At 37.0% G+C, this 21132-nt stretch overlaps 3 protein-coding genes across 5 annotated transcripts; 1 reads left to right on the plus strand and 2 right to left on the minus strand.

The window, feature by feature from the left end:
- On the minus strand, positions 1-11247 carry LOC110421527 (cell division cycle protein 48-related / CDC48-like protein). Of its 3 annotated transcripts, none has more exons than XM_089784357.1 (11): positions 11083-11244; positions 9168-9450; positions 7847-7948; positions 5901-7736; positions 5627-5815; positions 5312-5454; positions 4626-4871; positions 3623-3809; positions 1851-1916; positions 1510-1756; positions 1-454 (listed from the first exon to the last, which is right to left on the minus strand). In XM_089784357.1, the coding sequence occupies exons 2-11, from the start codon at positions 9390-9392 to the stop codon at positions 72-74; spliced, it is 3624 nt and encodes a 1207-aa protein (XP_089640483.1). In that variant the 5' UTR covers positions 9393-9450; positions 11083-11244; the 3' UTR covers positions 1-71. The 3 variants fall into 3 exon arrangements, with proteins under 3 accessions (XP_089640483.1, XP_021290800.1, XP_021290801.1); XM_021435125.2 differs by having other exon boundaries at positions 1-457; positions 11083-11243; XM_021435126.2 differs by lacking the exon at positions 1-454 and adding an exon at positions 2171-2196 and having other exon boundaries at positions 1609-1756; positions 11083-11247.
- Positions 11248-11900: 653 nt separating this feature from the next.
- LOC110421932 (protein NRT1/ PTR FAMILY 3.1-like) lies at positions 11901-14173 on the minus strand. The gene is made up of 4 exons (XM_021435663.1): positions 14040-14173; positions 13713-13930; positions 13042-13604; positions 11901-12927 (listed from the first exon to the last, which is right to left on the minus strand). Exons 1-4 carry the CDS (start codon positions 14161-14163, stop codon positions 12021-12023), a joined length of 1812 nt encoding a protein of 603 aa, XP_021291338.1. The 5' UTR covers positions 14164-14173; the 3' UTR covers positions 11901-12020.
- A 2075-nt stretch (positions 14174-16248) lies between these two features.
- TIF3H1 (translation initiation factor 3 subunit H1) lies at positions 16249-20590 on the plus strand. The gene is made up of 11 exons (XM_021435267.1): positions 16249-16444; positions 16537-16653; positions 16755-16858; positions 17113-17179; positions 17849-17982; positions 18065-18113; positions 18658-18729; positions 18824-18925; positions 19008-19075; positions 19500-19652; positions 20284-20590. Exons 1-11 carry the CDS (start codon positions 16355-16357, stop codon positions 20339-20341), a joined length of 1014 nt encoding a protein of 337 aa, XP_021290942.1. The 5' UTR covers positions 16249-16354; the 3' UTR covers positions 20342-20590.
- The last annotated feature ends 542 nt before the right edge of the window (positions 20591-21132 follow it).

The following is a 21132-nucleotide window of genomic DNA, read 5'->3' on the forward strand; positions in this document are numbered from 1 at the left end:
TTTTTTTTTTTTTTTTCCGTTTTTTTGTTCTTGTTTTGTTTTTCTCTTTCTGCGAAGAGAGGCATTTGAGATCAGAAATTGGCCTCATCCTCCGCAAATTTCAATAAGAACTTCAAAATTGAAGGCTTGGGATCATCTTCAACTCCTTTGTCCCTGGTTTCAAAAATGCCTTTCATAATACGAGTGTACAGCCTTTCCAGCTGAGGAATACTGTAGCTTTCCGTTCGCTCCACAAACAGTTGCTTGGCAGATTCCACTTGCTTTGAAATCTCTTCATCCACCATTCTAATGTCCTCGGATCCGGTCCCATTTATCAGATCAGAAGCTTCTGTACAACTTTCTTGCTGGTTGCCATCACCACAAGTTGATTCAGGCTTCTCACAGTTTATCTCGTTTGCCTCCAGGGCTTGAGATGACTTGGTTTGTACTGACTCTACGATCCTTGATTTTTCCTCTGCTGCAGCACAAATGAGCAGATAACTCGATAAGTCATGACCATTGTAACACTTCTAAGTAAATTATGAAAGAAAAATCATCAGCAAGATTTATAGAGAGTGCAGAAACTATAGGGTGATCAAAGAACTACAAAACAATGATAATTTGCTTCTTTTTTTTTTTGTTCTGGTGAGGATACTGTGCTTTTGAACCCGCATAAAATATCAAAAGGCGGTATGGTGGGCTGGAGATTGACAGAGGGATTCATTCCATAATCGATTCCCATCTCATGCTAGTAATCAATATCAAGTCTGATACAAACTCCTGTTTTAAATTCAAAGGCATGAAGAACATTTTTAAACCATCTGCAGCTCTGCTACTTTGAAGAAGGTCATCTCCAAGCATGACTGGCTACTGCATATACCTTTGTAAGTAAACACAATGATTTTCACGATATACTCTACCCTGTTTCTTAACTCACTGGCTCCCACCTTTCGGTGGGTGATAAATCATATATTCTATACTTCTTAGGATTAGGATATGGAACATGATCAAAACCATGATTTGCAATGAGATTTCTAAAATAAATATGATGGAAAATTATTGCTTACAATGAATGACCAAGATCAGAAAAGTGAAAACCTTCTACTTTTACGGTACTCCAAGTTATGGGGCAAATATTGGCACTAGAAAGAAATCATCAACCAAAATCTAAGTACCAGATTCTTTTACCCTAGAAATGGTATTATATATGGATACTAGATATTAATAAAACAACACTGACACGGCTGCTTTAAGAGCCTGCCAACCGTTAACTTCTGGTTCTTAAGTGATTCCAAGATATGATTTAAATGAATGAGAGATAAGGTTGAATGCTTGGAACTTTTGAAAGGGAAAAGCCCCTTTGTAATATAAATGTAACCATGTGCCTATCCTGGTATTGGATGCCAATTGAGATAACTAAATCCAAATCTTAGTAACAAAATATGTGACCTTAGCCTAAACCCACCTAATCATACACCAAGTGAGAGTCAGCTAAATCTATGTATACACACATAAGAGACATCCAAATACCTGCAAGGACAGAATCAACATTCTTCTTTGGCCTTTTCAAAGCCTCATAACTTTGAAGATTGACCTCTGGCTGGACATTCCGAAGTCGGGCACTTGCTCGAGTGACAGTTCCTAGCTGCACAACAGGTACTGAGGGGAGAGTAGACACCCCTATATCATCTGGCATATGTGCTGGACCCCCCTGGGCAGCTATTTTGTCACAATAAGCAACCAGTGCAGGGTCCATCTGTGACAGCATCCCATGTACCTGATAGAAAAGAAATTAAGATCATGAAAAGAAAAAACGGTAAGCCCCCGAGTAATGAGAAGGATATTAGGAGCAAAAGAACGAGTAAGCATACTGCATCCCGTAGTTCATAAGCTCTACTAACAATCCTAGCACCATTATAATCATCTCCGTTATAAGCCTGAAATTCAAGAAAGCAAAGCAAATCAGGCACAGGAAACCTTATTGGACCAGAGCAAGACAAAAAGGAAGATAATGCAGATAATATTTATTACTAAGTCTTTCAATATGTTTCCAGACCTTGGCACAAAGAACTGAAACATATAATACATGACAAGCGTACAATGGAAAAAAAGACGAGCATCCACAGTGCTAAAAAATCCAAAGCATGCAATACAAAGATATGCCCTGTGCTGAATTTTGTCAGTAAGTCACCTTCCACTAATTTGCAACACCCCCACCTAGTGGAAAAATATATCAATGAAGTACACATTAGTTCATGTTATACACAGGATATCAGGAGAAGATTGGAATATTTGTTATAAAATTCCAGTCTCAACAACAAGAGAAGATTTGTCTACTGTTTATAGTATGTAATAAAACCAAACTTCCAAGTGATCCTTTAACTAACATAAAAAATAATCTGCATTTAACTTCCAAGTGATCCTTTACCTGACATAAGAAATAATATCTGCATTTAACTTAATGTCAAAGAAGATTACAACAATAGACTGACAGTGAAGATGTTACTATTACTGCAAAATAAACTAGCAAATTATTCAGATTCTACTCTCATGTACATAGCATGCGACTGTTGGTATTTTTAAATGCATGTGCAGTTTGGATGCATTCATTTGTACCTGTCTATAAAATGCATCGGGTGAAGAACCTAATTCCTTTACCTGTTATGTAATTTCAATTTTAGCGATTAGGATTTTCATATTTTTGGATTCTGGGTATTTTTTGCAAATGGTCAGAACTTTAACTGTTGCAATTCCTCTACCCTTTGCTTAGTTATGTTACTTTGTCGAGTTTAGATTATTATAGCATTTTGCAGGGGTTCAGGTCTATTTTCTTGGTGCCTAACTTGGTTGTTTACATGTTTAGTAGTTACTATCCTATTAGGAATCGTTTTTTTTTTTTTTTGAAAGGCCTATTATGAATCTTTTGAATATTTTGGTTCTTGAGGCATGGATAACGAGGAATATCTCATGCACCCTTCTTCCTTCTTGATTCTCTACATGCATAGACCAGTGGAACTACTGTCCATAGTGTTGCTGCAAAGCTTCCTTATTTATTCTCTTCTCCCTTCCTTTTCCTGTTCTTATTTTTTTACTTTTTTTACTGTTAGGGGTGGGGATTTAAACTTAGGACCTCTATTTTCATGGTGAGGTGTTGGCACCACTGAGGCAATACCTCAGCTTTTTCACTTTTCTTTTCTATTCAATCCTAGATCCAACCCATTCTGCTAACTACTTCAGAGGCCCTAAACCCACAATTTTTCTATCCTTCTCCCATTTGAATAGGTCATTGTAATCAAGTTTCAAAACCACAATTTTGCTGCTACCCCAAAATTCTTTGGAATCTCTTTCTGCTGCCAGCCACTCTATTGCCCTTAAGTTCCAATGAATTTGAGCCCCTGAATATAACAATAAACCTAAAATCCCAAAATTTTCAGCCCTAGGTATCTACCCTACCATAGATCCTAAGCAAAGAGATTTCCCCTACTCTGTCCTACATGCATTCATACATGTGAAAATGCTAATCCCCCAAATAATCCACAGTAAACCATCATCCATTAGTGGCAAGTTACGTGTTCAACCAAGTTAAATTAATAAAAATGGAAATCAGAATAGATCACATAGAGAAATCATAACAAACCCACACCTTTGCATTTGTTACAATCAGATCAACATCTTGCTGAAAAGCTGCGCAGGTAAGATATTGCCCAGAGTCAACCTGCTGCAATAGAGTAGCCACATCCATAGGGTTCTGGATTATTGAGCGGTAGTTTGGTGCGTCCTCATCAGTGACTGGGTAATGAAAGACACTAAATCTTTTATCGTAAAATATCCTGCAACATGATCAACCATAGTCTAAAAAGCTTAGTAACTGTTAATAAAACCCTTTTCAGCCATAAATCAAAGCCTAAATATCTTATTTTGTAAGCTCATATAAAGATAACAACAATCAACAATAAATTAAAACCTACAAGCCCATTCTAGAAGCCATCTTCCTCGAAATTTGAGGTTTTCCCAGCTATATTAACTTTGGAGAAAAAGCAGGAGTAAATACGGGTAACAAATGTAAGTTGATAAATAGAATTACATGCAAAGGAGATCTTACAACCCAAAACAAATTCATGGACCATTTGGAAACATCCAACGATAATTATTTAATGAGCCAAAAACCACACTGCAATTGGGAGAGATATACAAGAACCAGCTTCATGTCTAAAGGTAGATTTTCTCCTTCTTTTTCTCTCTTTTCTTCTTTAGTCATGGTTTTAAATTTTTTTCACTAGTTTTTTTTATTTTCTTAGCTAATAAATTTCTCTCAAGGTCACCTAACTAAGCAGTTCTACAAGAACACACCTAATATGCCTTGGGCAATACTTTGAAAAACTTTAGATCTTCTTCCAATCTTAGTTATAGTTTTTTCATTTGCAAAATTTCAACTCAGCACTGAAACCTGAGTTCCAGTTCCCTTTTCTATTTGTCCTAAATTTCACCTGAATTGATTGAAATATGCTTAACAGAGATCATAATGCCAAGAGAAAGATAGAAAGGCAGGATGAAGGAGGCAGAGGGAACAACCAAAAAGAAGGATGCCTAAGTTAAAGGGTATACTATAAAATGCAATAGTTTCTGATAGGACCGTGGTAACTTACCGGTTGCAAACATCTCTAAGGCACATCCGTAACCGGCGAAGAGCATGCTGCTCAGCTTCTACTTTGGCCTTCAATTCTGAGACCTTTGGTCCACTTGCCACTTTTGGCACCTTGGGAAGTTCAGGAAGAGATTCCGATTCCTGGGACTTTTTGGTCACAGCCTCCAACAAGACTGACAAAGCAGCTTCAATTAAACGGTCAAAAAACAAAGATCTGTCTTCAGTTGATGGTTTGTCCACTTGATAGCTGACAATAAAAATTAAATACATGACTGTCAAACTAAGTTTTAATCAATGAAAAGATAAGTAAATAAATACCTAGGACGATTTGGATAAAAAAAATTCCTGCTCATCAATATCAACAAACAGAAGCAACACCACAAAATAGAAAAAGGCAATACAGAATGCGGTCGGACTGAATCTGAGATGTTCATCGATATCATTCTATTCATACATTGAATTCATAAAACAAAAAAGAGTGAATCTGTGATGTTCCAACAAGATCTATTACTTGCAAGAAAGGCCAAGAAGGGTTTATTTATTCAAAACCAAATGTCATGGTGACAACAATAACCAGCCCAGATTATGAATAATAACTGCCAACGGTCAAAATTGATACCAGAATAATCACAAAAAAGAAATGGTAGAAATGCATAAAAGGTTACTTTAAGGGTTAGTTAGACATACACACTACGTTGAGGAAATACTGAATATGGATTCCCGTCAAATTCAGCTAGTAAAATTGAGGATGTTCCAAGTAACAATATAGGTAAGTCCGAAGGCAACTCTTCTAAAAGAGTAAGCAGTACGGCCCTTAGCTGTTCATGTGCCTGCAATACCATATTCATCAAACTCAGAAAATAAAGAAAGGACAAAAATGGACTAATAAACTGGACTTGAAGCACCCAAAAAATCACCAACTTTTAATTGAGTGCACTCAATTGAACTAATACTTAATCGGAATCAGATATGAAAAATTACTCAATGAAAGGAAGCACTCACGTTGTCCCACCATAGATTAAACTGGGGTATGTAGAGTATAGATGGCGTTGTTCTTCTTGCTTCGCCAAATATATGAACCAGTGCTTCCTCTGGTGTCTTTGCGCTAGGATCCGAAAGAAGAGATGGAAGACCAAGAGAATGTACAGGAAATTTCTCTAGCTCATGTAAAATTGCAGGTCCAAGATGATCCTGTAGAACTAGATCAGTAAGTATATTCAGTTTTTGGTTCCAACATTTGCAGTTATTAAAAATCAAGAAGATGTAAAGTATTTACCAAGCCAGAACCATCACCACCACACAACAGAAGCCGAGGCCTATAAACAAGAGGAATTGCAGATCCATATGAGAGCATAGAAAGCTTGGTCAACTCAGATGACACTGTTAGGGGAGGAAATATGTCAGATATATAGTTCATGGCTTTCTGGAGATGTCTTTGCAGGCATGGTGCAACTACCAAAGACAATGGCCTAGAGTGAACAATGGAACCTCTGTGAGCAGCAGGAGTAATTGTTGACATGGCCTCTATAAAGTGATACTTTTCAACCTTCACCGAGTCAACATCTATCAAAAATTTATCATCACTAGTGTACACTTGAGGATATTTTTCACGAAACGCACGAATGGCAGCTTCAGTGCATAGGGCCTTCAAATCTGCACCACAATATCCCACACAACTAGCTGCAAGTTCCATTTTAAGTTCCTTAGGAGGAGGTTGCCTCCACTTCCGAGTGTGAATATCTAATATTTCAGCACGTGCTTCACAGCCAGGCAAAGGAAAATTGAATTCACGATCAAATCGCCCAGGGCGCCTTAAGGCTCCATCAATAGCATCAATCCTGTTGGTTGCTCCAATCAAAACAACTTGTCCACGAGAATCAAGACCATCCATGAGGGCAAGCAAAGTGGAGACAATTGAATTGTGAATCTGCTCTTGTTTGCTAGACCTCACAGGAGCAAGACCATCTATCTCATCAAAGAAAATGATGGAAGGCTGATTCCTTTGTGCCTCCTCAAAAAGAAGTTTCAATTGTCTTTCAGCCTCACCAACCCACTTGCTAAGCACATCAGCACCCTTTCGCATGTAAAAACTGACTTTCTGGCCTGCCTTTGAAGCAGCACATGCTAATGCTCTGGCAATCAATGTCTTACCTGTGCCAGGAGGACCACACAACAAGACACCCCTAGGTGGGGTGATGTGATAACTTGCAAAGAAATCTGGATACAACAAGGGAAAGAAAACCATTTCCTTTAAAGCATCAATATATTCAGAAAGCCCGCCTATTTCATCAAAGCTTACACTCTCATCAACCTGTAAGGGTTGAATATCTGCCCCTCCTTTAGAACTTGGTCCAGCAGTCTGAATCCCAGAAGTCAATGTGGCAAAAGCATCACTTTGATGACCCCAACCAGATGCAGCAACATTTAATCCCCATGTTGTTGTCCCATGCATGTCTAGTCCCCCAAATAGCCAAGGTGGTCCAGATCTGCTCCCACCTCGACCCCAGGGAATAGCAGGGCCCTGATCCAGCTCATCCACAAGAAGAGAATCATCAGAATCCTCAGCTCTTGCTAGGCGATGACGCTTATGAACTCGTGATCCACCCTTCCTAACATCCCTGCTGACCTTAGTCCCCATTCCTTGATGCAAAACCCTCCGAGGAGATCTGGCTCTTTGCTTGCTCTCATCCATAGAAAGCCTGCGTACATCAGCACGATTTCGAAGATCATATCGCCTCCTTCCTTCCTGCTCTTCTTCACCATCCTCGTCATCACCATCATCTTCTCCTTCATCTTCACCCTCAGCCTCTCCATCACCTTCATCTTCAGCATCACCCTCTTCCTCATTTTGGCCATCATCTGCAGCATCGTCATCTAAATCATTCCCATTTTCAGTTTCATCCTCGCCAACTTTCTCCTCTGAAGTGTCTTGCTCATCACCAAAATCCAAATTCATTCGTTTAATTGCAACTGCTTTTGGACGACGAGGGCGCAGTCCTTCACGCCGAGGAGTTTCTTTAGGCTCTGTAGTCTTTTTACGCTTGGGAGAAGGAAACTCATCTTGACTTACACTGTTATCAACCTGGTTCCTCAAAGGTCGATATGAAGGTCTCTGAAAAAAAAAATAGTAAGATGTTGAAATAGAATACATTTTCTGGGATGTGTTAATATTGATATCCCATCAAATCCGAGAAAAGAAATTGATTTCCAAAATTCTGTTACCATCATGTCTTCATCCTCTGAACCGGAACTGTCAGTATAACCAGTAAGATTCACAGAAACTCTCCTCTTTCTTGATGAACGTCGAAGATTGGGTGTGCCTGACTGCAACAAAAGGATGACTAAAATTAATCAAATTCAGAATACATGACATCATTTACAAAATCAATCATTTTGATGTAATTGGCTTCAAGAGAAGGGGCGGTGATATGAAAAGCATGCAAAGATGCAACTTATTAAAGAAAACCTACATGGCACATGGCCTCCTATAAGAATGCCTGACATAAGGGAGAAATAGGAATCTATATTTTAATCTAGAAAGCAGCAGAACAAGGAACTGGTATCTGAAAATGCAATATGATACAGCTGCAACACAAAATTAATGTCACCATAAAAGTTATGATATCAAGTGTCAACAAATAATTAATGCTTACAGTTATACTAAAATCATAAACAAAATCTAAGCCAGGTTAGGAATGGTTTTAGCATGAGTAAACAGTTTGCAATGCCATCCAAGTTCATCTCAACACTGCATGGACCATCCTAGGTTCAAGAGACGTAGACACAGCAAAAGCAGTCAAAAGGTTATAGACATAACAAGAGAAAGAAATAGGTTAAACATATGGCGCGAAGTTGAAATAAATCCTTTCCATTTTAAATAGTCTTTAAAGTAATCTATGTTGTAATTCTTAAGCATTTCACATAGGTGATTGGTGACGGTCTCTTGCATATCTGTTAGGAAACAAATGAACCATTTTCAAGTGCTAAATAATAGTATCCGCTAATAAGTTTCTTTTCTTTTATAATGGCAGCAGAAACTCACTTAAAGTCCTTTTGGCTGTTGCTTTTTGCTTCCAGAAAGCAAAAAGCAAAAGGGACTGCTTGGATATAGAGTCAAACAAAATCTTCAAAGAATTATAATAAAATATTTAATTTCGTTAGATAACAAAATGCATGATTCTACTTGATATAAACTAATTATGTTATATTGGTGTTATATTTATATATGTCCAATTTTTAACCAATTATGATTCTGCATTTTAACTTTTTCTTCTACTTTATAGTAGCTTTTCAAGAAGCAAATGGCAAAATTAAAGTAGCAAATGCAACAACAAAACAGAGGCTTAATGTCTGCAATATAAGTATAAAACTACTATAATCACGTAGGAGAAGAACATTTAAATTACCCAATCCCTTTATAATTTTATGATATCTACAGCCTAGACAAACTTCACATCCAAACTGGACAAGCTACAATTTTTCTCTAAACTGCTTAAAGACTATCAGCATGGTATATACATTTGGATAAGAATGCATAACTTACATTGTTGTTTGCAGTCCGCACTGGCCGATCCCCTGAGCGCAACATTTTGGCAATGCGAGATGCTGCTGTCCTTGTCTTTGTCTTGCTTTTCCTAGTTCGAATGATGGTTGGAGTGTAATACAAATATGGGCGGCCATACACTTTTGGCCTTCTTCTAAGCCTATCACTTGTGCGCACAGGCCTAGAAACTGGCCCATCTCCTTGACCAGATCTTTTTGAATACATAGGCAAACACTAGCTTTGATGATTGTATTCTTCCATAAACTTCCAAGTATAACAACACCTTGAAGAGGAAAGTACAAAATAATAATAATAAGCAGAGAAATTGCTTTGCCTAAACATTCTTGCATGTATAACTTTTCAATTATGCCATTGTTAATGGCACATGATTCTGGACAATTATCAACAGTTAATATACTTTTCAAAGAATAATCTAAATTAAACACGGGCAATTATGAAGTCATTAACTACATAGAAACAAGAACCTCTATCAAACAGTAAAGTAAGAGAACAAAACATTCTAACAAGTAAGCCTATTATACCCTCTTTTAAGCTAAATGCAAGCAAGAACGCTCTTTATGAACCAAATTATCTTTCCATTACTAGACAACATTCTAAGTTCTCAACGGCATGTGTATTAAGCATGCATATTGATGATACCTGATAGTAGCTGCAGATTAAGAAAGACCATTCAGATGCTATAAAAACTGCAGTAACTAAAACATTCAAGGAAATTACCAGAAAATATCTTTGTTTTACCATGTTAAGAAAGAACATCAAAAGGTATGATGAAAGATATCACAGAAAGGTAAAAATGTCTTCTTGAGAAGCCGTATTACTCCCTGTTAGGAGCTAAACATTTCCTCTGAAGTATGTGGAGTTTGAGGACCAATGATGCATGCTGTTTGCAAAGGAACTTCTTCAACAAGGAACTCAGACTAGTTAGAAGGATCAGTTTGCAGAGTGTGCTCAGAACCACGCTTTAATGAGAGAGTGGTCAATAAGAAAGGGGTATATGGGCAGGGGAAGGGCACAAGATGGGCTCGAAGGACTGATAGAGAACTATACATGCCTAGTTGTCACTTTCTAATAATATATGCCAAGAGCATTTAAATACTCTCTCCTTTCCAAAAAAATTCGAAGTACAAACATAGAGAACAGATTTAAGGCAGCTTTTTCTCCATACCAAGATGAGCAGCGGCTCAATTTCAGAAAACAGACAAGTGTCCCCATCCTTAGAGATCTTATTTTTGAAATTATTCCCGCAACATTTGTTTTCAGAAGCTTCAACAACATCATTCTTCAGTTAATGTACTAACATACAATTTTTATAGCAGCAACATTTCCATCAAAAGCTAAGGTATATCAAAATCATGAACCGTTCAATGCTTATTCCACATTCAATTAAATTAAAGACTTCGCCCTAAATAAAATCTTCAGTGTTTACTTAGAGGAGAAACCGTCAAAACCTACACCTAAAAAAAATACTTTGATTATTGCAAAGTGAAATTAACTATTAGCACAACAAAAAAAAGATCAAATCAAACGACGCAAATATTCCAGGTAATTCCAAACTATTCGTGCTCCTCCTTCAAATATAATCCCATTGGAGTGCTAAACCTAACATATTAATCAAAAACGAGCAAAGCAACAGCACATGCACATGCACATATAAAGAAAAAAAAAAAGAAACTGAGTTGCTGAAAACAGAGAGCAAAAGCATGTAAATGCAAAATGAAAAAACAAAAAAAAATTAACGAAATCAAATAACATATAACGAAAAAAAAAACCTTCAAATTTACTAATAAAAACAAAATACTTTGACATTTCTTCTTTGAAATGAAACATAACAATACTTTAGTTTGGAACAACGAAGAGAAATGTAAATTAAAGGCAGAGATTTTGTGGTTTATACCTAATCAGAGATCTAGCTGAGGTGCGCTTCGACCAGAGAAGAGAAAACGCGAGAAAGTGCGAGAAAGTGCGAGGAAAGAGAGGGGTTAAAACCTCGAGGAGCTTGCAAGAGAGCTCAAAGTATATAAACAAAAACCTAGAAAGAGAGAGCTAAAGGAGGACGAGTTCTCTCTGAGTTATTCGACTCACTGAGCGTCCGGCCCGAGTCACTATCTTTTGTTTTCTCTTTTTCCTAAAAGGGACCCATTAAAAAGCGGGTCCACGCTGACACTTAGAGAAATATGTTTGGAAACTGTAATGATATTAAGCAAACGGCCAGTCAAAATTAGCCACGTAAGCTATCTGTGCTTTGTTTCGACGTTTAGAAAACGGAGGTTGCATTTGCTGAGTTGGCTGATAATCATTGGTTTTGTAATTTGGGAACGGTTAGATATTACCACACCTAATTAAGATTCCTTTCTTACACGGTTTGCTTGCGTTCGCAATGGTAGAACCATAAATTTTATAAAGAAATTGAGCTTAGCCAAAATGTTTAATGTTGGGATTTAAACTTTTCCATAAAAGAAAATTTTAGGGATTTGAGATTGAATTTTCATTAATTAAGAAAGCTTATCACTTTAATTTGGTTTAATGCAAGTTAATAACCCATTTGTATTTAATACAAGAGTTAACATTACCAAAACCTAAAAATGAAATACTTATCAGTAAACTCATCCTCTTAGGTAAAGATAGAATTATAGTTTGCTGTTGGTTGCTTGGGCTTTCAATCACAGTTTGAACTAATTGCATCCTAACTAACAGAAAACTTGAAAATAGTTTGTAAAGGCCTTCATTAGCATTAATTACTGATCCATCCATGGTGTTTAACTATATTACATCCGCTATGCATTGCCATCCGATTGGGCAGGCACCACCTGCTCCCTTGAAGAAGCAATCTAACTAAGCCGTTTCATTTCTTGCAAGCTCCGATCCATTTTGTGAAATCTTATTTTCATGGAATTCACCATCTTCTTCCTTAACTTCTTCCAATGGCTTGTAAGTATAAAGCCAGGCACAAATTACGTAGTAAACAAGATTCACAACTTGGATGCCACTAACAAGCCAATAGTAGTACTCTAGGCTTCCCCTGTTGAGATTCCTGTCAGGCAACCAATTGTTCTTCTGTCCGGTGTACTTATGAACAAGAGATACCAGCAACGTTCCTATGTAGTTCCCCACCGATATTGCTATCCAATACAGTGCTGCAGCTGTGCTTCTCATGCTTTCTGGTGACTGGTCGTAAAGAAATTCCAGGTGCCCGACTGACATGAAAACTTCTGCTATCCCATGAAGGCAAAATTGAGGAACTAACCAAAACACACTGATGGGAATTATGGCTTTTGGGTCATCCAACAAGGTGTGATCCGCTGCAACTGCTTTCCTTTTCATCTCGACAAATGATGCAACAATTGTGGCTAGAATGTTGACCGTGAAACCAATGCCCATTCTTTGTAAGCATGTTACTCCTGAGGGGTTTCCGGTGAACCGTTTAGCAAATGGGACGAAGAGGCGTTCGTATAGAACTAGTCCAGAGAGCATGGTTAGGATGCCAAAGATGGACAAACTGGCTGGTGGGATTTCGAAGGAGTGGGATAAGTGACGGTCCATAGTTCGAGCTTGTTGGATGGTGAAGCTGTGCTGGTGTGAGGATGAGGTGACGTGTAAAATTCCAGCAGCCCAAATTGGCAACATTCGGATGATGGTTTTTAGCTCTTCCACTCTATGGACTGTGGCTAGCCTCCATAGATTTGGTGGGTTGGAATTTGTAGCCTCCCTTTCAGTTACTATTGCAGCTCTGTCAAACCATCTGTTGATAGAGATTAAAGAAGCAATTTTAAGCATTCAAATATATTAAACGTCTGATATTATTAGCTTCTTGTTACTGTTACTAATATTTCTTAAATGAAAAACCGTAGCTTACTTGTACTGATCACTATGTACAAGTCTTCCATGAACAGAAATAGCCGCATCAAGCTCTTTGTTCTGATACAAGAGCTTGGGGTCTTCAGGTGCAATTTCTTTTCTTTTCTTCACAGCCGCAACAATCACTTGAAACAATCTAATCAACGGACTTCCACCTGGTTTCAATTTCCTATAAAGGGCTGAACCTATGAGGAAGGCTATGATAGATATAGCCATGGCTATGGTTGGGATCCCAAGACCCCAACCCCAGCCCACATTATCTTGGACGTAAACCACCACAGTCAAGGCAGTCAACGTTGCTATTCCCATGATAAAATAGTACCAATTGAAGAAATTCCACTTTCCTGACCGGGCAGTGCTTGATTTGTCCATGTCAAACTGGTCAGCAGCGAATGTAACAACACAAGGCCTAATGCCACCGGTGCCAAGAGATGTGAGGAGAAGAGACATGTATAATATCCAGAGTTGAAACGCTGAGGCTGCCTGGCAGTGCTCTTGAGTTGGGCACGGCGGGGGACGGAGCGATGGTAGCACTGCCGAAATGGTGATGCTAACCAAGCCCTGCAACAAGATACAGCGCAATGGGTGATCAATTAAAAGATTCATTACTAATGGCACAGTCCTCTTAAAAATAGCAAACTAAAAAAAGTGAGAGAGAGAGAGAGAGACCAATTCATAAATAACGGAACCAACAATGATGGTCCAAAAGCGACCAGCAAAGGAGTCAGCAATCAAAGCACCAATTAGGGGAGTGAAGCTGGCCGTTCCACCAAAATTGGTGAGAGTGTTCGAGGCTTGTACCAGAGGCATGTTTAATTCCCGAGTTAAGTATGTTATCATGTTGCTGTGGAATCCGCTGGCAGCAAATCTATCACATATTTCATTTGCTGTCAAAAATATTGAAAGAAACCAAGTTAAATTTTCTGGCTAACAACTCGTTTAATCGTCAAAAATTTTTGCTATTGGAAATGCTGGAGTTCAAAAAGTTCAACTTACCAAGAATGAATGGCATTGTTCTAATGCCTCCAAGCCTCTTGCTCCTGCTCTTTTCCTCTTCTTTCACATCTTCGTCAGCCTTCTTCTGGCTAGCCAAATCCATCCCAGGCTTCATGTTGTCCATGGTAGCACCTAGCAAGATCTGCAAAGGGCCATATATAAAAGCTGCTGCCTAGTGATTGAAAACAGTCGTGTAACAGACAGGATAGTGAGGTAGGACCGCTCCATTGACTTCATTATCATCTGACGTCTGATCTTAGGTCATTATTTTTGAGCTCTACTGCCAATGCAGATTGTCTTTATTGCAATAAATTTTTATAATTCTTGTTACATTACCCTTTTTTTTTTTTGTAGATTTTCAACATTAATTTCCTTCTTTATTTTTTTTTATTTATGGAAAGTTATCTGGTATAAACTTTCCAATATATGTATACTGTACATCACGAATTCATATAACATTTACATATATAATAATAATAATGAAAAAAGAGACAAAAAGAGAGGTAAAAAAATCAAAAGAATCTTTGAAGAAACACAAAAGAAAAACGACAATTCGTAAATGATTATTGTTAATGGCATTGGCATCCACGGGTTGATGATAGGTGTCATGTGCTTCAGTAGTTTGTATGATCCGTGAATGTGTGGGAATAACCATTTCCGGAGACCAAATTGCTTACTTACGTCTCTTATTGTCACTCTCTGCCGTTTATGGAGGGCAATCATGTTTCCTTTTTCATTCCCAAACTTGATAATATAGAGAGTAACTAATCTTGAATCTGAAATCTAAAGATTTTTAGGCCTCACCATCGCCATAGAAAGGTCTTGTTAGCACGAAGAAAGAGTGACCAGGGAAAGACAATCACATATAACTCAACTGCTCAACACTATAAAAAGGCAGGTGCCTCCTTTATCGGTGCAGGTTGGATATCTGAGCATTAAAAGCTTGCTTCGCCAGTTTGTGCGCAGGGTGTACCAGTCCTGGCTGCAAAGTCTACAGAGGCCATGTTCAGATAGATACACATATTCATCCTATTTTTCCCTTCTAAACGTTGTTATCACCACCATTAAAGGCATCTCCTTTAGGATATATAGACATGTCTTGTAAATTAGTTATAGACCCACATCTTCGACAAAACACTTGCAAGGTGCATAAAGCTGCAACACGTATCATGCATAGAATGAAAGCCTACCTTTTCTCTTGGCCATACATAGGGCAAATGGGCAATATGACTCGTCTGCCATTGTCTCTCTGATAGCCACCCCAATGCCCATATGTCATTCTAACTTTGCATCAACCGCTGCACTGTAAAATTTGGTATTTGGTTTTGCCCTTTTCTTTGGGTACTCCTCTTTCGTTCTTTCTCCTTTTGTGTCAATGACAGAGTAGGCTTTTATTGAACGCTTCCCTCATATCCTTCCCCCAACAAGATAATTACAAACTCCTTTTGTTTCTTTTGCTTGGCCTGCCCCACGTCACCTCTTCCCCATTACTCATTCTATACTCGCTCAAGTAACCATAAAACCTTTGATCCACTCAATCTCATTTTTCTGCTTGCTTCATGAATGTTTCAAAAAAATACTTTAACTTCACTCTCTGGGTTAAAAAAAAAAAGGTTAAATGTTAATATTTAAGTACTATATATATATTTTTTCAAAACATATGGTTTGTGTTATGAAAACCATTAAGATTGTGTTTTAAACAATTAGTACTATAAAAAATAGCAACTAAGCAAAGTGTTATTTAAAGGGTAAGCTTCATCTTGGGTAATTACACTTTTGGTCTAAAATTTCCCACCATTTTGCAATTGAATCCTAAACGTCTTTAACAAAATCTTATGGGTTCTAACATTTGTAGAGCATGTTTGATATGGGGAGCCTTTCCCTCTCTATTTTTAATCTTTCTTTAATATTTTATTTGATTGAAAGAAATGATTATTCATAATAACAATTACTTTCTTATTCTGTTTTCATAAATCAAATTATATAATAATTATTTATCATTTATTTTATTTTTACAAAATAATTATCCTATTCTCACTATATATATTTTTTTGAACCAAACACAGCCTTATCTAAAGTAAACCTTGCACAGTCGACTTACTTTAGGAAACAGGTTGGACTCAAAGCCCAAATTTTACCCAAAGAGGATCACCCCCAATAGGCCTACAACCATATATCCGAATCCGACCCAAAAAAGAAGCGGAAAAAACATACCAAAAGCGTTGAAAGCAGAGCAGAACCTAGGGCTACTCTTCTCTTCTCACAGTCGTTTTGCTAACAGAGCTTTTCTTCGAAGACACAGCCAAAATTCAACGATGGCAAACTCAATGGCTAGGTCGTTCCTTCAGGTTGCAGCGACGGAGGAGGTTGCTTCTCCTCTCCGAGTTGTCCAAATCGAAGGACTGGTATTCCTCTGTTCCTCTTCTAATCTTTTTCCTATTTTTCTTTCAATATCTATTTTCTTATCAATAATTTTTATAAAATTTGCAAAAATTAGGTGATATTAAAAATAATCAAACACTGCAAGGAGTTTTCACCGGCACTGGTTACAGGCCAGCTTCTTGGGTTGGATGTTGGCAGTGTCCTTGAAGTTACTAACTGTTTCCCTTTCCCGGTAACTTGGCAAATCTCCTTTTAATTTTTAATTTTTATTCTTTTATATATATTGTTTTCTTTCGTAAATTTGGGTGTATCGTGTTTCAATGGTTGGGGCAGATCCGCGAGGAAGACGAGGAAATTGAAGCTGATGGAGCTAATTATCAGCTTGAGATGATGAGATGTCTAAGAGAGGTTAATGTTGATAACAACACAGTTGGATGGTATGTCTGTGTTTTTTTTATTGCCAAGGACATGCTTTATTATTATTATTTTTTTTGGTTTTGTTGGATTTTTACTTTTGTTCATTGCTAACAGTCAGTTCAGTTGATAACCAATTGTGATTCCACTATTGTAGTGTGGACAGTATCTTATTAGTTATAGTTATTCAAATAATTTGAACTTTAATTTATGGTTAAATTTTGCATTCTTGTACGATTTTATGTTGTGAAGTGAGCTTTGCCTCGCATATTTTCAGGTACCAATCAACAATTTTGGGTTCATATCAGACAGTTGAATTAATTGAGACCTTCATGAATTATCAGGTACTGGGTTTAAAAGTGCCGCTTCACCTTTGTTACATTTCCTTGCAATATGGAAATTTCTGTAAATCTCTGCATCAATTTTATGTGTCTCCCCCTTCATGCTTCTGTTGACCCAGCATGAGTGTGGCAGCTAGAATAAAATCTGATTTTAGTGATGCGGACAGGCCAGTGCCTGTAAAAAGAACATGTGTCCTGCTTTAACTTGAATAAGAGTGCAGGAAAGTCCTTGTCATTGTTCGATGGCAGTTTTTTGTGAATCTCCTGAATTGTGTGTAAATGTGTTTGTGGTGATGAACATGATGTTTCTCTTTAAACTATGGATAAAAAAGGAAAAAAGAAAAAGAAATAGAAAAGCTCAATGGCCCTTTTTTTCAACTTACAACTTTTGTGTTACTTTCCAAATGGTTTAGATATTGTAACATGTTATAATACTTGCTTTTTGGTTTTTTAAGAAAAAGTATAGAATCAGAATGAGACTTCATGGTTGCCATTAAACATAACTTCAATGCTGAATGAACCTTAAAGCGAGTCAATAATTGAATCTTATGCTTCAGTCCTTAGCATTTTAGGACCTGCCCACCCCCCCCCTTTTTTTTCCCTTTAGATTCGCTTGTCAAAGTATAGTTCATGATTTTATTTATTTCTATGTTTAATTGTTAATCATTGCAGGAGAATATTAGGAGGTGTGTATGCATTATCTATGATCCTTCAAGGTCCAATCAAGGTGTCTTGGCACTCAAGGCTTTGAAGCTATCTGATTCTTTCATGGAACTTTACCGAGCTAATAGTTTTACTGGAGAAAAGTATGGTTTCTTCTTGCTGTCAGAATTTCATAAGAATGAATTTTATATGATCTCATATTGATGGTTTCTTTTGCTGTTATAGGTTGAGGGAGAAAAACTTGTCATGGGTGGATATTTTTGAGGAAATTCCTGTAAGCTTCTAAGTCTTCTGACTCTTACTGATTTGATGAACGATTGTAATCTATTATTGAGGTTGCATTATCCTTCACTATCATCTTGTGTGAAATAACCACTAGTCCAGTGCTAGCTGTGACCGTGCTGATTCAAGTTCAAATAAGTGAACGATCCTCATATGAGCAAAGTCACAATGATGAGTGACCATGTTCTTTCAGTGACGTTGGAATGTGCTGTAATGATATAGAAAGTAACCAAAAAAACCCAGTTTGCTGGAATCCTTTAGGATTTATCATATTTTATCTTACATTATTTGAATTGTCACTGATTTGTCAAATGAATTGATGCTCTTGAAGATTGGGCTGGCCTTATGTTTCCCGAAATCTGTGTTGTTGCACTTCTATCTTCAGCATTTATTAAGTATTTCACATGTTTCTTGATAGTGTGGTAGTGATTGTTTGGGATTGACTTTTGATTTTTATTTAATTCTGGTTCTTTCTCAAATGAAACAAACGTGGTTCCCGCTTTCATGTTAACGGTTGTGCTGCTTTTCTGTGACAGATCAAAGTTGCAAATTCTGCCCTTATCAGTGCCTTTATGACTGAACTGGAATCTGATACACCAGTCACACAGGTGAAATATAAAATGTTGATGAAATACTTTTCAGTAGTACTTTGGTAAAAGACTGTGACATTTGCCTTCTTCTAACTATAGTTTTCTGTTTTAGTGTGATTATGACCATCTTCAATTGTCAACTACTCCATATATGGAGAGGAATATGGAATTTTTGATTGAATGTATGGATGATTTGTCAATGGAACAACAGAAGGTTTGTGTTCCCTGTTCTCTGATATTACACTGCCTTCATTAGCTGTTAATTTATGTTTGTAATGTAAATTGCCTTTTTGCAGTTTCAATTTTACTACAGGAGCCTGTCACGTCAACAAGCCCAGCAACAGTCATGGCTTCAGAAAAGAAGGTAGTATACTTAAGCTAACCATGTTATTCAAACAAACTCCATATTCTACCTCATTAGTGAGTTCGCTGGGAAGAGATGTTAAAGGAAAAACCATTTTGTTTATAATAAAATTAAAAATGTTTTTAAGTGTATGATGTCCTTGAAATTTCTGAGGCACAAAGTTTTCAAGTGTCTTAGGTTCAAAAATGTTAAGTTGATGGCATTATTTGATTGTGGAAGCATTGCAATGTAGCCTGTGGGCTTACTGCGTAAGCATTAAGTGTCCTAAGTTTATTGAAATTCCCCTCTCTTCTCCTTTGGGCGGAGTGGTTTTTGTTTTATGAAAAGGCTTTATATTGTGCTTTTGTTTTCTTAATTCACATAATTATAACGTAATTATTGTATTTATATGGTTATGCATGTTTGTTCTGTCTTGTATCTGTAGGTCAGAGAACATGGCGCGGAAAGCTGTTGGGGAGGAGCCTTTGCCTGAGGAGGACCCCTCAAACCCCATCTTCAAACCAATTCCTGAGCCATCACGGTTGGAGAGCTTTCTCATAACAAATCAAATTGCTAATTACTGCAACCAAATCAATGGGTATGTTGTCTGTTTATCTTATCTTTTATTTTTCAGGATAGCATAACATCTTAAAATCTTCTGCAAATTGACATTTTGAAATCTATGCAGTCCTAGTTGTACCTTGAAGCCTGTTTTTGTGTTTCACATACAGTTTCTTTCTTTTAGACTTGCATCAATGCTTGGTGTAAAATAATTGAAAAGCATGTGCCTCTTTGCCTTGACTTCCCCTAATCTATCTCTTTGTAAGGCTTTGGTAATTTGATTGCATTCAATTTGGGCATTGTAACCGATACAATTTTTCCTTCGTTTGTCTTCTGCAACTATCTGGACTGTTAGAAACTTGTAGTTGTATTACCGGTGATTGCTACTTAACTTGTACTGGTAAAATTTTCATAGACCTGAAAGGAAAACAACAACAAAATGTCCTATATGTAATCAAATTTCTTTTGGAGCAAAATAATAAGAAGCATTATTATTAGTTTTTTGTTTTGCTAAAAAAGGAAGAGAGAGAGAGAGAGAGAAGAGGGAAGATATTACAGGTTCTCTGTGGGTATCTGCAAGCAGTTAAAAATGTTTAGTTATTTTAATGTCTAAAACAATCAATGGCTTGACATTCTGAAAAATTTATCATTGTTGAATAATTTTGCAGGGTTGCCGGGCAGAGCTTCAACAGATTGTATTTAATGAAGTCCTTGCTTGATAAGTGAAGCAAATCTAGTGATAATTGTTGTATGCATGTTGCTGGTATAGGTGCATTATCTGGACTACAATTACAAGAGAAATTCTATCTTGTGAGGCATATTGGAAGCTGAAATTTTTGCAATGTCTGAGTATAATGATAATTTATGGGTAGCCTGTAATTTCTATTCGGAGATGAACAATTAAGACGTTTGGCCTTTTTTTGAGTTTTTCTCAGCTTAGGAAATTATTTATTTACTTCACCTTTTACCATGAAAGGATCTATTATGTGCTATTAGAACCATGAGGAACATGTAGCTGTGATCTTGTCTGCTCATAGGCAAGCAAAGCATCATCTCTATAAAAGCTCGAATCAATCATGTTAAGAAGTAAGCCTGATAAAATCATTCATGTCTCAATCAAAGCTTAAGAATCTTCGGTCAAATCATTTACCACACAAAAGGTGAAATCTGATTTAACAATAATCAACAGAAGGAAAAAAAAGTCACTAATGTCTACGTAGAAATGATTGGCTATAATGTTTTAAAAAATATTGAAATTTTATGTAAAAATAATTATTTATTTATTACCTTTATTAGGTCTTTGTCGTAAAGATTATTGCGTGTCAGAATTTTCGTGATAATTGTAACAAATTTCAAGTTTGTGGGATATTGAATGTGGAAGAACCTTAAAAACTAGACCTCTGTATAAGATGTCCAAATTTGTAAGTAAAAAAATGCTGCAGCAGAGAAGAGTTACTTCATTCTCTCATAGACTCGGAAATCTAATCAAAGGACAATATATATATATATATATATAG

Source organism: Theobroma umbraticum, unplaced genomic scaffold (assembly GCF_002168275.2).
Source record: "Theobroma umbraticum cultivar Fairchild unplaced genomic scaffold, ASM216827v3 scaffold_130.0, whole genome shotgun sequence".
NCBI lineage: Eukaryota > Viridiplantae > Streptophyta > Magnoliopsida > Malvales > Malvaceae > Theobroma > Theobroma umbraticum.

Coding starts and splice junctions, on each gene's coding strand:
- LOC110421527 (XM_021435125.2), bottom strand. CDS start 9,392: ATGTATTCAAAAAGATCTGGTCAAGGAGATGGGCCAGTTTCTAGGCCT. Junction 7,949..9,167: donor TGCGGACTGCAAACAACAAT/GTAAGTTATGCA, acceptor CTTTTGTTGCAG/TCAGGCACACCCAATCTTCG. Junction 4,872..5,311: donor GTATTTCCTCAACGTAGTGT/GTATGTCTAACT, acceptor TTTTATTGTCAG/CTATCAAGTGGACAAACCAT.
- LOC110421932 (XM_021435663.1), bottom strand. CDS start 14,163: ATGGACAACATGAAGCCTGGGATGGATTTGGCTAGCCAGAAGAAGGCT. Junction 13,931..14,039: donor AACAATGCCATTCATTCTTG/GTAAGTTGAACT, acceptor TATTTTTGACAG/CAAATGAAATATGTGATAGA. Junction 12,928..13,041: donor GTACATAGTGATCAGTACAA/GTAAGCTACGGT, acceptor CTCTATCAACAG/ATGGTTTGACAGAGCTGCAA.
- TIF3H1 (XM_021435267.1), top strand. CDS start 16,355: ATGGCAAACTCAATGGCTAGGTCGTTCCTTCAGGTTGCAGCGACGGAG. Junction 17,983..18,064: donor AATAGTTTTACTGGAGAAAA/GTATGGTTTCTT, acceptor TTGCTGTTATAG/GTTGAGGGAGAAAAACTTGT. Junction 19,076..19,499: donor TCATGGCTTCAGAAAAGAAG/GTAGTATACTTA, acceptor TTGTATCTGTAG/GTCAGAGAACATGGCGCGGA.